This window comes from Lonchura striata, chromosome 8 (assembly GCF_050655825.1).
Source record: "Lonchura striata isolate lonStrDom1 chromosome 8, ASM5065582v1, whole genome shotgun sequence".
NCBI lineage: Eukaryota > Metazoa > Chordata > Aves > Passeriformes > Estrildidae > Lonchura > Lonchura striata.
Genome location: NC_140710.1, coordinates 1738687 through 1755362, shown reverse-complemented (window position 1 = coordinate 1755362; position 16676 = coordinate 1738687). Strand labels below are relative to the sequence as shown.

Here is a 16676-nt window from a genome sequence, read left to right as displayed (position 1 = left end):
CTCCTGAATCTGAATCCTGAAATCCCAGCGCTGCTTTGCTTGGGCAGGGCAGGATGCTGGAGCACTGAGATATTCCTGAAACCCCAGCGCTGTTCTGCTCGGGGAGGCGGGATACTGGAGCACTGAGATATTCCCTGAGCTGATCCCTGAAACCCCAGCGCTGTTCCTGTCAGGGAGGGCGGGATGCTGGAGCAATGAGTGATTCCTGAATTGAATCCTGAAACCCCAGCGCTGTTCCTGTCAGGGAGGGCGGGATGCTGGAGCACTGAGATATTCCTGAATTGAATCCTGAAACCCCAGCGCTGTTCCTCTCAGGGAGGGCGGGATGCTGGAGCAGTGAGTGATTCCTGAATTGAATCCTGAAATCCCAGCGCTGTTCCTCTCAGGGAGGGCGGGATGCTGGAGCACTGAGATATTCCCTGAGCTGATCCCTGAAACCCCAGCGCTGTTCCTGTCAGGGAGGGCGGGATGCTGGAGCACTGAGATATTCCTGAATTGAATCCTGAAACCCCAGCGCTGTTCCTGTCAGGGAGGGCGGGATGCTGGAGCAGTGCGCGATTCCCTGAGCTGAATCCGAAATCCCAGAACCCGCCGCTACTCCCGCTCGGGGGAGGGCGGGATGCTGGAGCTAGAGGCTGATGAATTTTTCATGAGCGGCCACAACCACACCGGGAGCACCTTCCCAGGAAGAAGCGGGGCTTTGTGGCGGCGCTGCCGGCTCCTCCCGCTGCCGGTGCCGGTGCCGGTGCCGGTGCCGGTGCCGCTGCCCGGGGGATGCGCGGCTGCCGCTGAGCGCTCGCATCTCGCCCGGCGCCGCAGCGATGACAGCCAGGGATCCTTCCCGGGAGCTCGCCGCTCCCGAGGCCGAGGTTTCCATCAGGACTTTCAAGGAGCAGATGCACCTGGAGCTGGAGCTGCCCAAGCTGCCCGGGAACCGACCCACGTCGCCCAAGATTTCTCCCCGCAGCTCGCCCAGGAACTCTCCCTGCTTTTTCAGAAAGTTGCTGGTGAATAAAAGCATCCGCCAGCGCCGTCGCTTCACGGTGGCGCACACATGGTAAGCTCGGCCGGCTTTCGGGTGGGTTTAAGGCGGCTTTTAAAGCGTTTTAAAGGGTTTGGAGCGGGGAGAGGAGCGGGCGGGGGATGCTCCGTGCGGGGCCTCGGCGCTCGGTGTGCCGCCGCTCTCCGCCGGGAATCGGCCCGTTCTTCCCGGGAACAAAGGCAACTTTCCCAGGCGGGAGAGCCCGGGCTGCGCTGCAGAGCCAGCCATTCCTTTCGTCACCGCTGCATTTATTTCCTCGCCCCGCTGGTTCGTTTCAGAACCGATGGAATCATCTCAGAGCTCATGAATTCATGACAGAGCCCAGCAATTCGTCTCAGAGCCCGTGAATTCATTCCAGAACTCAGAAATTCATCTCAGAGCTCATGAATTCATGACAGAGCCCAGCAATTCGTCTCAGAGCCCGTGAATTCATTCCAGAACTCAGAAATCCATCTCAGAGCCCATGAATTCATTCCAGAACTCAGAAATTCATCTCAGAGCCCGTGAATTCATTTCAGAGTTCAGAAATTCATCTCAGAGCCCATGAATTCATTCCAGAACTCAGAAATTAATCTCAGAGCCCGTGAATTCATTCCAGAACTCAGAAATTCATCTCAGAGCCCGTGAATTCATTCCAGAACTCAGAAATTCATCTCAGAGCCCGTGAATTCATTCCAGAACTCAGAAATTCATCTCAGAGCCCGTGAATTCATTCCAGAACTCAGAAATTCATCTCAGAGCCCATAAATGCATTCCAGAACTCAGAAATTCATCTCAGAGCCCATGAATTCATTCCAGAACCCAGAAATTCATCTCAGAGCCCGTGAATTCATCTTGGAACACATTTCAGAGCCCAGGAATTCTTTTCAGAGGCTATCAGGTAGTTTCAGGACCTGTGAATTCATTTCAGGACCCATGAATTCATTCCAGAGCCCAGGAATTCATTCCAGAGCCCATCAATTCATTTCAGGCCCCATGAACTGATTCCAGGACTCATTTCTGAGCCCATGGATTCATCTCAGGACCTGTGAATTCATCTCAGAACTCATCCCAGAGCCCAGAACTCATCCCAGAGCCTCCAGGAGGGTTTTTTCCTTCACTCTCCCAGCTCAGGGTGGTTGGAGCAGGGCACTCTCGCAGCTAAATCCTGGAAAAGCCTTGGAGACACTTTTTGCTGGCTACAAATCTCCCTCCTTTCCACCTTTTTTTCTGAGGCAATCCTGGCTGAGAGTCTTCTTTTCCCTCCCTAAAAATCTCAAACCCCAAACAGTGGATTTGGGTGCCATTACAGCTGATTGGGGCTGCCTCTGAGGGTCACTTACCCTGCTTAAACCATAAACAGCCATCAAAAGATAAAATAAAATCCAGGAAAATCCGTCAGGATCTCACTGGTCCATTTCCTAAATTTCCTGTTGCAGGATCAACCTTTTAAATCCCAAAATATGCACCAGTTGAATGCGGGAATTGAACCAGAAAACTTTGAGTAATGTGCATTTTTTAATCCTCACACAGCCATATATACATTACTTTCCCATTCCTTTAGAATTCTGAAATCCTGCAGATTTCCTGCTCTTTTTTTTTGGTTTGTTTGTTGGTTGGTTTTGGTTTGTTTTTTATTTAAATCCGAGCAGTAATAACAACCTCGAGCTAGTTATGAGCTGGAGCAGCTCCAGAGTGATCTTGGGGATTTTAATTGCTTGGAGTCGCTGGTGTTTGGGGTTATTCACATTAATTCCCTGGAACATCTGTCATGGAGCTCATCTGATCCCAGCAGCCCATCCCAGGAAATGAGGCAAAGATGCTCCAGCTGGGAATTAGGGAGCAGAATAGGACCAGACTGAGCCTCTGTGGTGTTTGGTATAAAAAGAATTCAAATATTTTGTTTGGAGATGAAGCATTGGATCAACTTGTAATGGAAAAAAAGGGAAGTTTTTCAGCTCAGTTCTTAGGTGATTTGGAACAGTTTTAAGCTTAGAGAAGAAAGAAATAAATGTAGAAATGAAGAAAATCAGTGTTAAAAGCTTCTAGGAATGTTTGAGTGTGAGCACACCCTCGACACAAACCACACAGCAAACCCAGCTTAAATGTAATTTAAATATTTAAATGAGTTTTCAATATTTCCCTGTGCTCCGGCATTTCCTTGGAGTGTCTGGAGGGGATTCCATGTGGGCTCTGGGGTCCAGCTGAGCCCCTGGATGTGCTGGGGAATTTTGGGATTGGGATGCAGGGCACGGAGCAGCCTCACCCGTGCCCAGCCAAATGCCACTTATGGAAGGTGCCCTTTGTGGAGCTGGGAAATAAGGGAGGGAATTACCTCGGGAATAAATGGGCAGTGCCAAGCCAGGGATTCATCCACGTTGGATTTTATGGAATCTCTAACTTCTCCAGCCTCCTAACCAGGGAACTTCCTCACTCTGAGGGGGGTAAATCAGCATTTTCATCACGTCCATGCCATTGTTGGGGGAATCTTCTGCTCCTTTCTCTTGTTTCCAGTTTTCTGCCTTCCCTCATTCCTCTTGCCCTTTGAAGTAATGACCTTTTCCAGGCTTTTCTGACAATCCATGGCAGTTCCCTCCTCCTGCTGGTGCTGCTGGAATCTGTGTAACCACAGGCTGCTCCTGTATCCAGACAGATCTTGACCAGAAAAAAAAAAAAAAGAAAGAAAAGCAAATGTTGAATTTTTTTTTTAGAATAAGGCCATGATTCAAGTGTTTCCATGATCCAAATGATTCTTTTCCTCAGGGAAAGGCCGTTCCCACTGGCCACGATCCACATGTCACCACAGTGACCCCAGACCTGTGTCAGCCTCATCCAAACCCTGGATCCCATCCCCACATGCCTCATTCCCATAAAAGAGCAGCACAAAACCTCTGTCAAAGCCTCTGCTTTGGGATTTTCCTCCTCCAGGCTCGTTCCTGTCTTGCATCTGGCAGTTCTGCCTCGGAGATCCTGGAATTCCAAATGTCCTTCTTCCTTTGGGAGTTCCCATCGTATCCCTCGGTGCGTTTTGGGGGAATTTTGTGGGGAGAAAAAGCAGGTGAAAATGGAAATTTGGGACGTGGCGAGTTTCCTTTGGAGTGACTGGAGAGGGACCAGCATCTCCTGGAATTGCTCCTCAGCTCCTTCTCCTGCCAGCCAAATCCCAGCACATTCCCATCCCACATCCCACAGTTGGCTTTCCCTCACCCCATCCGTACCTTGAGGATTCCAGAGGAATCATTTCAAAAATATCTTTGATTTTTACACCTCTTCCATCTTATTTTTGCCAAGCAAACACTTGAAATCCTCCATTTTAGCCCCATTGCAAGGTCCTTGCCAGCAATGGGCTCGGAAGATCCCAAAATTTAGTGTTCTCCAAGTGCACTCTGCAATTTTTAACTTGATTTTGATTCCTTCGTTTTGCTGGATTTAGCCTCAAAATTATAAATAGTTCCTCAAGGCCAGGTTGGACAGGCTTGGAGCAACCTGGGATAGTGGGAGGTGTCCCTGCCCATGGGAATGGAATGAGATTTAAAATCCCTTTGAACCCAAACCATCCTGGAATTCCGTGAATATTTCTCCAACCTAAATAATTTTTTCCATTTGTATTTATTCAGTCTCTGCTGAGCTTTTAAAGAAGGGATGTCTACAATATGATGTTGATTGTCTTTTCTTAATGAAGATTGCTGTGGATTTTTCCCAAATTAATTCACATTTAGCTTCATCTATGTAATAATTACCTGTTGCCTCATGGATGAAGAAAATACAGAACAGAAATTAAATCTTAGGAAATTTTACTCTGCTTTTTCTCTTGGTTATCCCTAAGTGCAGCTAAAACACAGCCAGCAATTTGATTTACAAAATATAATATCAAAGGTAAATCATTTTATTTTAAATCCATCCTTTTTTTTTTTTTAAACATGCTCTTGTTTTCATGGCACGACAATCTCCCTTGGAGAAATTCAGGGAGTTAAATAAAATGGCACAATCCAGTTGAGGTTTTTCCAAACCTGGTGAGTAACAAGGGAGCTCTTGAATTCCTGGAAGCTGCAAAATCCCACAGAGACGAATGGAAATGATCAAATGATTGTGTTGGCTTTTATGGAATGGTGCTTCAGAAAGATGGAATTTTGGAGGGTGCTTACTTGGAATTGCTGAGAAGAACAGGAATTGATGAGATCCATGAATTTCTCTGGAGGTTTGGTGGAATTGATAAGATCCATGAGTTTCTCTGGATGTTTGGTGCTGGTGGTGGTGGAGGAGCTCAGGTGCTCCTGGTGGCTCCCTGGAGTTGATAAGATCCATGAATTTCTTTGGAGGTTTGGTGCTGGTGGAGAAGCTGAGGTGCTCCTGGTGGCTCCCATTCCGGGATAAATTCATGAATTTCTCTGGAGTTTGGTGCTGGTGGAATTTATAAAATCCATGAATTTCTCTGGAGTTTGGTGGTGCTGGAGCTGAGGTGCTCCTGGTGGTTCCCTGGAGTTGATAAGATCCCTGAATTTCTCTGGAGGTTTGGTGCTGGTGGTGGTGGAGGAGCTGAGGTGCTCCTGGTGGCTCCCATTCCAGGATAAATCCATTAATTTCTCTGGAGGTTTGGTGGAATTCATAAGATCCATGAATTTCTCTGGAGGTTTGGTGGAATTGATAAGATCTATTAATTTCTCTGTAGGTTTAGTGCTGGTGGAATTGATAAGATCCATGAATTTCCCTGGAGTTTGGTGCTGCTGGAGGAGCTCAGGTGCTCCTGGTGGTTCCCTGGAGTTGATAAGATCCATGAATTTCTCTGGAGGCTTGGTGCTGATGGAATTGATAAGATCCATTAATTTCTCTGGAGGTTTATGCTGGTGGAATTGATAAGATCCATGAATTTCCCTGGAGTTCGGTGCTGCTGGAGGAGCTCAGGTGCTCCTGGTGGTTCCCATTCCGGGATAAATCCATGAATTTCCCTGGAGTTCGGTGCTGCTGGAGGAGCTCAGGTGCTCCTGGTGGTTCCCATTCATGGATAAATCCATGAATTTCCCTGGAGTTTGGTGCTGCTGGAGGAGCTCAGGTGCTCCTGGTGGCTTCCTGTGCCACCCCCTGCGTGTCCTGCTTGCCTGGGGTGGCCCTGCCCAGCGCTGGCATTCCAGCATCCCAAACCCCAGCGCTCCTGGATTCAGCCTGGAGGAGCAGACTCCTGCTTTGGGGACAGGTGTGGTGTCTGTCACTGGTCTGGGGGATCCCAGAGGTCCTTCCAGCCTCGGGAATTGGGGGTTTTTCGGGATGCGCTTCGGAGCCGTTCCCGCCGCGCTCCGTATTTAGCAGGATTCATTCCCGTATCCCGGTGTGGGGAAGAGCCCTGGCTGTGCTTTACGAGCTGCTCTGCTTGTGTTTCCCACCCTCTGCGGATGTGATTTCCAGCTTCTTTTCCCACTTTGGAGAAAAAGGCAGGAGGATTCTCCTGCTTCCAGCAGCTCCTCTTCCAGGCTGGGGCTGGGATTGGATGTGTTGCTCAATTCTCCGCTGAAAGTTCCAGGAGAAACAAACCGAAGGGAGCAGGGAGAAGGATGGGGGGGGAGAAAAGCAGAAGGTTCCTCACTTTTTGTCAGCTGGGCGTGTTCTCCCATCTGTCTCCATCTCCAAGGAGAATTCCTCAGCACTCGGAGGAGGGATTGCCAAGGACACGGAGGTGAGGAGCAGACACAAACAGGCCCACACAACAAGCACGGAACCAGCTGTGCCATCCCAGCAGCTGCTCTCTCCAGGGAAATTGGCTCCCGGCCCTGGCTGAATCCATGGAAAACAGAAAGGAGCAACTTCCTTCATCCCCCAGCCACATATGGGGGGAAAGATGGTGTTAAATAGTGCCCAGCTGTTCAAAATCCCAGCAAAATGCAGCGGATTCCTTGGATTAATAATTGGAGTTTGATGGATTCAGCCATTCCCTGGGAAGGGGAGAGAGGAACGGAGTGGATTCCTTCGCAGAGAAATTATTCCTGGAGTTTTAATATCTTTAAATAGGTTTGAATGCCTTTAAATAAGTTTTAATCCCTTTAAGCAAGTTTTTTAGTGTTTGCAGGGCCCAAATCTCTGACAAACATTCCCAGAGGATCGGTGGTGGCTGAGGCCTGCCTGGAGAATCCCTGGCCTCCAGCCCTCACACGTGGGTTTAATTGAAGTGAAATTTTCTGTGGCAAAAGGGTTTCTCCAGGAGGTTTTCTTTGCTGGGTTTGGCTTTGTTGGAAGTGTTGCTGTGTGGAACTTCCCTGGTGGCAGCATCCCCACGTTCAGGCTGTGGTTTTGGGATGCTCACTTCCCACGGCTGGGCTGTGGTTTTGGGATGTACACTTGGCTCCTCCCGGGCTCTGCTTGGTTGCCAGGACAGACTGGCAGACACATTCCTGGTTTGTCATCATTTAGGAACTGTGGGTTGGCTTCACTGCAGATCTCAGCATTCCTTGATCCTTTTTCTGGGTTTTTTTTGTTTGTTTGGTTGGTTGGTTGATTTTTTTGTTAGTTTTTTTTGTTGTTGTTGTTGCCGTTTTGTTTTGGTTTTTTTTTTGTTGTTGTTTTTTTCTTTTTTTTGTGTGTGTGTTTTTTGGTTTTTTGTTTGTTTTGTTGTTGTTGTTGTTGTTTTTCAGCTTTTTTGGTTCTGAATAATCCCTGTGTTTCACTTGGATTGCCCAGCATCACCTCAGGGGTTCCACAGGGATCAGGGAATCATAAAACCACGATGGTTTGGGATGAGAGGAACCTTAAAAACCAACCCATGGGCAGGGACACCTTGCACCATCCCAGGTTGCTCCAGGCCATCTCCACCACTGCCCTGGGCAGCCTTTTCCCATGGATCCCAGCCTTTTCCATGAAAAAATGATGCAGATATCCAACCTAAACATCCCAGGAACAGGGACAGGAGCAGAGCCCAGCCCCCTGGCTGTCCCCTCCTGGCAGGAGCTGTGAGAGCCACAAGATCCCACTGAGCCTCCTTTGCTCACATTGATTTTTTTATTTTCCCCTAGGATTTTCTGTATATTCTTCCAATGTTTTGTGCTGCAGCTCCATTTCCAAAAGCTTTAATGAACCCTGCAGGTAAAAACTGCAGAATGATGGATGACTTCATTAGGTGGAAGTTGCCTTCCTTCCCAATAACAGAAAATTAGCTTTTCTGTGTTATTGGATCTGTTATTCCTGAGCTCGCTGGAGAAGCTGAGCCCGGTGGATTTGGGAGCCCATTCCACAAAAATGAGGTTTAAGGGAACTCAGCAACATTCTAAGGAATCCAGGCCTTGTAGCTTCAAAGGTATTTTCAGATTTCTGTCCCTTAAAGCATCACAGCCGTCAAATTATGTGTTATTAATTAGAATTATTAATGCAGGAAACCTTGGGAATATGGACAGCGCTCCCAGGGATTCCAGGCTGGAATTCTGGGCTGTCTGTGCAGGGCCAGGATGATCCCTGTGGGTTTCTGTGGCATCCTGTAATTTTATCCTGCTTGGATAAACAGTCCTCTTGCTTATCTAGGGATTCTTTTATTCTGTGGTTTGTTTTGGTTTTTTTAGTTTTTTGGTTTTTTTCTGAGGAAGGTGGAGAAAGAATGGAAAAAATGGAAAAACATCAATTATGAAAAGTGGAATTTCGGGATGGGGTTGACAAGGAGCACGGGACAAGGCAAAGAGAGAAAGGGAGAAGGGCAAGTAAATCCAGGTCGGGTGCTGTTCATACATCCTAAAATAAGGAAAATTCACAGCGTGAGAAACTTGTGTTCCTCATCCTTCCTTATCTCCTGAACCTGGGAATTTATCCTGGAATATTCGTACATCCTAAAATAAGGAAAATTCACAGCATGAGAAACTTGTGTTCCTCATCCTTCCTTATCTCCCAAACCTGGGAATTTATCCTGGAATATTCGTACATCCTAAAATAAGGAAAATTCACAGCGTGAGAAACTTGTGTTCCTCATCCTTCCTTGTCTCCCAAACCTGGGAATTTATCCTGGAATATTCATACATCCTAAAATAAGGAAAATTCACAGCGTGAGAAACTTGTGTTCCTCATCCTCCCTTATCTCCCGAACCTGGGAATTTATCCTGGAATATTCATACATCCTAAAATAAGGAAAATTCACAGTGTGAGAAACTTGTGTTCCTCATCCTTCCTTATCTCCCAAACCTGGGAATTTATCCTGGAATATTGGAAATGGGAGTGCTGGACAGCATTTTAAATTTGACTTTTTCATTAGTGGCTGACTGAGGGAGGGAAGTTTTGAAAATAACTGGCAATTATAGAACTGGGAGCACTATAAATGAATGATGCGGGAGCTGAGTATCCGGCTGTTTTCCAAAGCTTTCTCCTGTCCTTAGGGAATGTGTCCTTTTAAATCTGGATAGTCAGACTGGCTGTTGTGGGGGGCTGCACAAACGGCCCTGCTGTCATCTCCCCCACGCACTGAGCTGCTTCCAGCTGCTCCTGGGCTCAGTGTTGCCCTTTTCCAGGGGTTTCCTGCTGGATTGAACCCCCAGATCCCTTTGTAAACAAACTCGTGGAGAGGTCACAGTGCACTCATAAATTATTTGGGTTTGGTACCGCTGGATATCGATCTCATCTGGAGCCTCCTTCAGCTCCACAGGAGGTGGATAAAAGCAGCAAATGGATTTCTGAGGCAGGGCCAGGGACAGCATTTATGGATTTGGTTTTCCTCTCAAAGACAGCTGGGAGCAAAGGAGGAATTATGTCCTGACCACAAAAAAACCCACAAAACCCTCAGACAACTCCATGGTCGTGTAAGTGATATTTGGCAGACAAACATGCAGAGATCTTGAGAGGAATCCATGAGGAACAATCCCTCTGGCTCAGGAGGTTTCTGTTGGTACTGAGATCCAGGTGATCCCCTTGGGATATGGCAGAGAAGGAACAGGAGGGACAGGAGGTGGAGAAGGTGCCCATGGAATGAGAGCTGGGGTGGTGAGCAGCCCCCACTCTGCACAAACCCCAGCTGGAAGGGTTTCCCTGGAGTCCAAGATCCAGTCTGGGGATCCAGACCCAGCTGCTGCCGTTTTTTTCCAGCTTTTTCTTCCCTATAAACACAAGGTTCCCTTCTCCCACCCTGCCTCCAACAACAACACCTTCCCCAATCAGCCAGACTTCAGCCTGTGGTTTTTTAGCAGAGGTTGGTGGAAATCTGCTCTGCTGCGCTTCCAAGCTGCCTCCAGAAGGAAGGAGAAAAATCCTGAAATGCTGAAATGTCAGCTTTTGCTATTTTTGCAGCCTTTCCCAGGAAGCAGCTCCGGCTTTGCCGTCTGCATCCCGGGGCCGATTGTCCCTGTTTGGCTTGGCCTTGTCAGTTGTTGTTTTACAGGGAAAAAAAGCTGTCGTAGCACCTTGGAAGTGCCTCAGTTGGTCAGCCTGGGGTGAGAGAAATGGGAATAATCCTCAGCCGTGCTTGGAATGCCTGGGGAGCTTTGGGAAGTAGCCTTGAACCTTTGGATTGGGATTTCGGGGGGTTGGAATTCTGTGAGTGACAGAATCCTGGAACGGTTTGGGTTGGGAGGGACCTTCAGGCTCATTCCATGGGCAGGGACACTCCCCAGTATCCCAGGGTGCTCATCCAGCCTGTCCTTGAACAATTCCATGGGGAGCCCACACCACTGGCATTCCTTGGCAACAAGAAGCAGGTCTCCAAGGAGGGTTAAGGAGAAAACATCAGGGCTCTGTGGGGTGGAAATCCCTCCTGAGAGGTCCTTTTGTGGGGTTTGTTTCTATTGTTGGGAGCTCGGTTTTCCCACTAAAAACCTTTGACAGGGAATCGCCTCCAGCTGGGCTTGAGGTGGGCTCAGATCAGCTAAAATTGCCTGAAAGGACTTCAGTCGACGTTAATCACAAAGCAAAACTTGAAAAATATTGTGAATTAAGCTCGTGGATCTATTGTGTAATAACAGATGGAAAAATGAGGAGTTCTCCTCGTGGGCTGGGCTGACAATTGGATTTGTCAGAGAATTCCTGTTGATCCCCATCTGGATCACTCATCCCCATCCCTTCTGTCACTGGACATCATTCACACTCAAGTACCATTCACACTCACATTTCAGACCAGTCTTTTTATTAATTTTGTTGTTAATTAACTTATTTTCACTTATTATTTAAATCTCAAAGGCGCAGTTAAATGGAAAACCAGAATTTGCTTCAGAGCTGGGAGGTGGGAGAGGAACAACAATGGTGGGACTTGATCTTAGAGGTCTTTTCCAATATTTCTGGTTTTGGGATTTTAAAGAGCAGGAAATAATCAAGCACAATAATTAGAGTTGCTTTATTAATGGTGTAAATAGTGAGGATGGAATCAAACTCAGAAATATTTGAGGTTGATGTTTTAAATGCTCGTTTAGAGTTTTGTGTGTGGCAACACGAGGGAAATATCCACAAATCTCAAGGAGATGGAATTGATGAGTTAAATTTACAAAACCAGTGACTGGACAGTCAAAACTGGTGTGAACTGGGGGTAACTGGAGAGGACAAGCTGGAGATTCAAATCTAAAGCATTTCGTTGTCTGTTGATTGGGTTTTATATTTATTTCGTACTTCCCACTGTATTTTATTGTTAAAAATGGCATTTTCCAGTTGTTCAGGATAAATTGCTCTCCTAAACCAGGTCTTGGCTTATTTCTGATTTCTCTTAATGAAGGCAAAGGGCAAGAAATTTGAATTATTTCAATGCTTCAGAGCAAACGTTCCCTGTGCAACCAACACCCGAGGCTGGTTGACGCCCGTTCCGCGTGGGAAGCGATTCCTGGGGAAGCAGCAATTTGGGGACAGTGGCAGCAGCAATTTGGGGACAGTGGCAGCAATTTGGGGACAGTGGCAGCAGCAATTTGGGGACGGTGGCAGCAGCAATTTGGGGACAGTGGCAGCAATTTGGGGACGGTGGCAGCACCAATTTGGGGACAGTGGCAGCAGCAATTTGGGGACAGTGGCAGCAGCAATCTGGAGACAGTGGCAGCAGCAGTTTGGGGACAGTGGCAGCAATTTGGGGACAGTGGCAGCAGCAATTTGGGGACAGTGGCAGCAGCAATCTGGGGACAGTGGCAGCAATTTGGGGACAGTGGCAGCAGCAATCTGGGGACAGTGGCAGCAGCCACTGTCACATCCCAGCTCCCTCTTGGGAAGGGAACAGTGACACAAACTGGGAATGGCATTGCCCGAGGCACATCAGCCCCTGTCGCCTGGATTTGCTTTTGCAAAGAGAACAAGCTGAGCTCCAATTTTGTTTTCGCTTCCATTCATGGCTCAGGGAAAGGGAAGGGAAGAAACTGAAACGGATTTTTAAATAAATGTGCCTTTTAGCCCGGGATCACTCCAGGCAGGAGGCAGGATGCCTTAAGGAATCGCTGAGAAAAAAAAAATGTGGTGTTTAGAGAGGAAAAACAGAATATTTAATGTGGTTTTGTTGGGTTTAAAACGACTGGGGGCTTGGGGAGAGCATTTGGCTAAATAGCTGATGAATAATTCAGGGTCACTAATTTGGGAACTCTGTCATATAGACTGAAATCCAGCGGTTTTGGCTGTAAACAAAGAGAATAAACACCCAGCATTTATCTAAACAACAAATTCAGGGGTTGAAGCCTGTGGACCTTTGGAGGGCATCAGCTCTTGGCTGAGAGAGGGACAATTTAATGAGCATGGATTTTTGTAGTAGTCGATATAAAAACCTCTCCCCAGGAGCTGTAATTCTAATTCCACAAGATTATATTCCTAAAGCACCAGGATTTATGGGGAGGAAAGTTTGGGGCCAAGCACACGGGGGGGATTTTGGGAGCTCCATCTTCATCCCCTAATTCCACGGAATGGTTTTGTTGATCCAAATATCTGAGGCTTTTTTGCTGCCGTCCCTGTGCCAGGCCTGATCTGGAGCTGCAAAACAAAGGGGAGGACGTTCCCTGGTGAGCTCGCAGCCTTAATTAACACCATTAACAAATACAATTACCACAGAGAAAGGTTAAAAAGAGATGGGAGAGATAAAAGCAAATCTCCAAGAGAGACAAGAATGAACACAGGGATATTCATGTTCAATCCTGGGAGCAGCAGCCACGGATCCAGATGCTTTTCCCATTTTCATCCCGGATCTCTTGATCTTCTGCAATGCTGCATTTCAAAGGCAAGGGAAGAATTCCTGAGGCTGGAGAACAGGAGTGCAAGGTGTGTCCCCTTTCCAGGCAGACACTTCTGAGGCACTAGGGATTTACAGCGATGCAGAAATCTCCAGAAAATGTTCCTTGTGCTTGGAAATAACCCTTTAGTTCCTATTGCAGTGTGATCCCCATGTAGGGAATTTCCTGATGTTCCCATTGGACAAATAACCTTTAATTCCCCATTCCAGTCTGCTCCCAGGGTAGGGAATTTCCTGATATTCCCATTACCTGATGTTCCCATTGGACAAATAACCCTTAATTCCCCATTCCAGTCTGATCCCAAGGTAGGGAATTTCCTGATATTCCCATTGCCTGATGTTCCCATTGACAAATAATCCTTAATTCCCCATTCCAGTCTGATCCCACTATAGGGAATTTCCTGATATTCCCATTGCCTGATGTTCCCATTGACAACCCTTAATTCCCCATTCCAGTCTGATCCCACTATAGGGAATTTCCTGATATTCCCATTACCTGATGTTCCCATTGGACAAATAACCTTTAATTCCCCATTCCAGTCTGATCCCAAGGTAGGGAATTATCTGATATTCCCATTTGGGAATCCTGTAGAATTTGTAGAATTATCTGATATTCCCATTTGGGAATCTTGTAAGAATTAAGTGGATGCTCCTGCTCCAAGGGACAACTGCTCCAAAAATCCCAGTAATTTACAGTAATTTCCAAAAACCCCAACAATTACTTAGAATTTCAGAGCTGTCCCTTCAGTGGCCTTTTTTGGGACAGACATCTCCTTCAAATCCCTTTTTCCTTGATTTTTGCTGCTCCAGCAGTGGCTTTGGGGTGTAATTTTATTGATTTTTTTAAATTTAGATGGGGTTGGATTTTTTTTCCTGAGGATCTGCTCTTCCTAGGGCTTTCCTGTGGATCTGGGAGGATTTTGTGGTGCAGAATCGATCTGTGCACCTCCAGGCTCTGAATTAAATTGATGTGAGAACTGTGACTGGTTTTGTCACCAATAATTCCTGCCTTGGGCAGATATTAAAGAGGACAAATGAATTCAAAACAAAGCCACCACCAACCACACATTTTTTTATTTGACTTCCTGAATGTTCAATTAATTGTTGACAGAGATTTTTTGGGTAGATTGGGTTGGGGCTGTACTTTAAATTAGGCTTTTGTGGGTTTGTTTTGCATGCAGGGAAGATCCTGCCCGATTTTGAAAAGGTCACCGCTGTTAATCATTTCAGGAAGGCAAGAAAATATTCGAATAATGACTCAACTGAAAGGAATAACCAAGATTAAAAGCTTCTTGGTGCTTAATAAGTGTGATCTTGATTAATTCGTGTTTTTGTGACAAAGGCTGGATTGTCAGCTGGAAAATATCTTTTTTTTTTGTGGGGTGTTATTTGATTTTAGGACTTTTGGCTCGATTCTGCAATTAAAAAATTGGAGATCAATGAGAAGAAGGAATAACAGGTACCTGATGCAGCCATTCCTGGTCTGGAATTGTCCCAAATTTCCAGGAGATCATTTGGGGATGGAAAAATTCTCCCAGGTCTCACAGGAACGAGATCTTGTTTTCATTCTCAGGCTGCTTTATTTGTCAGAGGTTTTAGTCATCCTTTCAGCACCACAAAGTGATTTTTGGAAATGATCCATCACATTTCCATAGAGCTTGGGATTTATGTTAAATAGGATGTTTGGCTTTAATACAAATAGAGAATTGATCATCTTTGAAGGAATTCAGAGCTACTTGTTCTTGGTTTCCTTCCTCTCACCCCAAAATCTGGGATTCCTGGCTAAATACTGAAGGATTTATCATCACAATACTCATTCATTGTATTTTTTATTATCTACCTTGTGTTTAAATGTATTTTTAATACATCAAATGATCAGGACTACTTATATTTAGTAAATACAGTGGTCTAGAAGGTTTTTGTTTTTAATAATCCATACTTCTAGTCTGCATTTCATTCCATTATTCCTGGTAATGCTTTCATCTTTTACCACTCTAAGATGATTTTTTTTTCTTATTTTTGTATTAATACCTGCAAACAAATGTTGACAATCAGCATAACTATTTTAGCTAAAAGAGGGATATTTTCTTATCGTAATCCTTCCATACTCTAATCCCATGGGGGTTTTCTGCTGGTTTTTTATTTCCTTTCAAACCCGTGTAGTTCCTCACACTCGTTCCAGGTGTGAGGGGTGAATTTCCATGCTTGGAGTGTCCCTGTTGTGCTGATTTCTCCTGCTAAACAAGGGAATTTGGAATGCTTCAGCCACATGAGCCAAAGAATCCAATTTCATCCCAGTGTCCTGCTGCTCTTGCATCTCTCTAATGCATTTTCCTGTCGACAATTTGTTTGGCTGAGGATTTAATCAGCTGGAACATCTATTTTTGATCCTGCTTTTACCAGGCCAGGCCTCGTAGGGAGTGGATGAATTTGGACTCTAAGCTGAGGTGAAAAATGTCACATTTCTAATCTCGTGTTTAGTTTTTAGAATTACGAGATGCATCTTCATGTTTTCCAATATTTTTAAGACCCTGGCTTGGGCTTTTAGAGCATTTTCCTTCATGTCACTGTTGTAATCCTTGGCTGAACTGGTTTGGATTGGTGGGACACGTGTGGGGCTCCTTGGATTTACGTTCCCTGTGCCGGATTAATCTCCAGGTCATGGAGCTGAAGTCTCCTGAGGACTTTTCCCTGTGGGTGTTCCTGGATTTCAGGGGCTCCAGCAGCATCCGGGTGGTGGCTGCTGTCCCTGTCCCCTCGTCCCTTTGGAGTCCCAGTGGGGTGGGAGTGCCCAGGGGAAGGGCCAGTGATGCCTTGGGATTTGGGCTTTGCTATTTTTCTGTATTTGTGATCCTGCAGTTCTTCAGTGCATAACTCCAAACTCCACATTCAGTGTGAGCTGCTGCTGTCCCGTTGTGGGCAGACACAGCAATTCCTCTCCAGGCAGTCAAGGAAACAAAACTGAGTTGGGGGAGCAAACTTGGGGTGAATGACTTCATTAGCAGAAGCTTTAATTGGGAGATCAACCCCAATATGCAAGTGGACCAAACTTATAAAAATATGAAAACCTCTGACTTGTGGTCCATTTTTTTTGGTGTAGCCCCTGGGTGGGCTTTGTCTGCCCAAGATGTACCTGAAGGCCCTGAGAAATGTAAACAAAAGTGAGTTGGGGGTGCAGAACTTGGGGTGAATGACTTCATTACCTGAAACTGTAATTGGGAGATCAACCCCAATATGCAAATGGACCAAACTTAACCCCAATATGCAAATGGACCAAAATTAACCCCAATATGCAAATGGACCAAAATTAACCCCAATATGGAAATGGACCAAAATTAACCCCAATATGCAAATGGACCAAAATTAACCCCAATATGGAAATGGACCAAAATTAACCCCAATATGCAGATGGACCAAACTTAACCCCAATATGCAAATGGACCAAAATTAACCCCAATATGGAAATGGACCAAAATTAACCCCAATATGCAGATGGACCAAAATTAACCCCAATATGCA

At 46.2% G+C, this 16676-nt stretch overlaps 1 protein-coding gene across 1 annotated transcript in view; it reads left to right on the top strand.

The window, feature by feature from the left end:
- Positions 1-481: 481 nt before the first annotated feature.
- PDE4B (phosphodiesterase 4B) overlaps positions 482-16676 on the top strand; it is a 140498-nt gene continuing 124303 nt past the window's right edge. Inside the window, exon 1 of the mRNA XM_021535580.4 lies at positions 482-1057. Coding sequence (XP_021391255.1) covers positions 822-1057 — 236 coding nt within the window. The 5' untranslated portion in view covers positions 482-821. The remainder of the gene's footprint in view (positions 1058-16676) is intronic.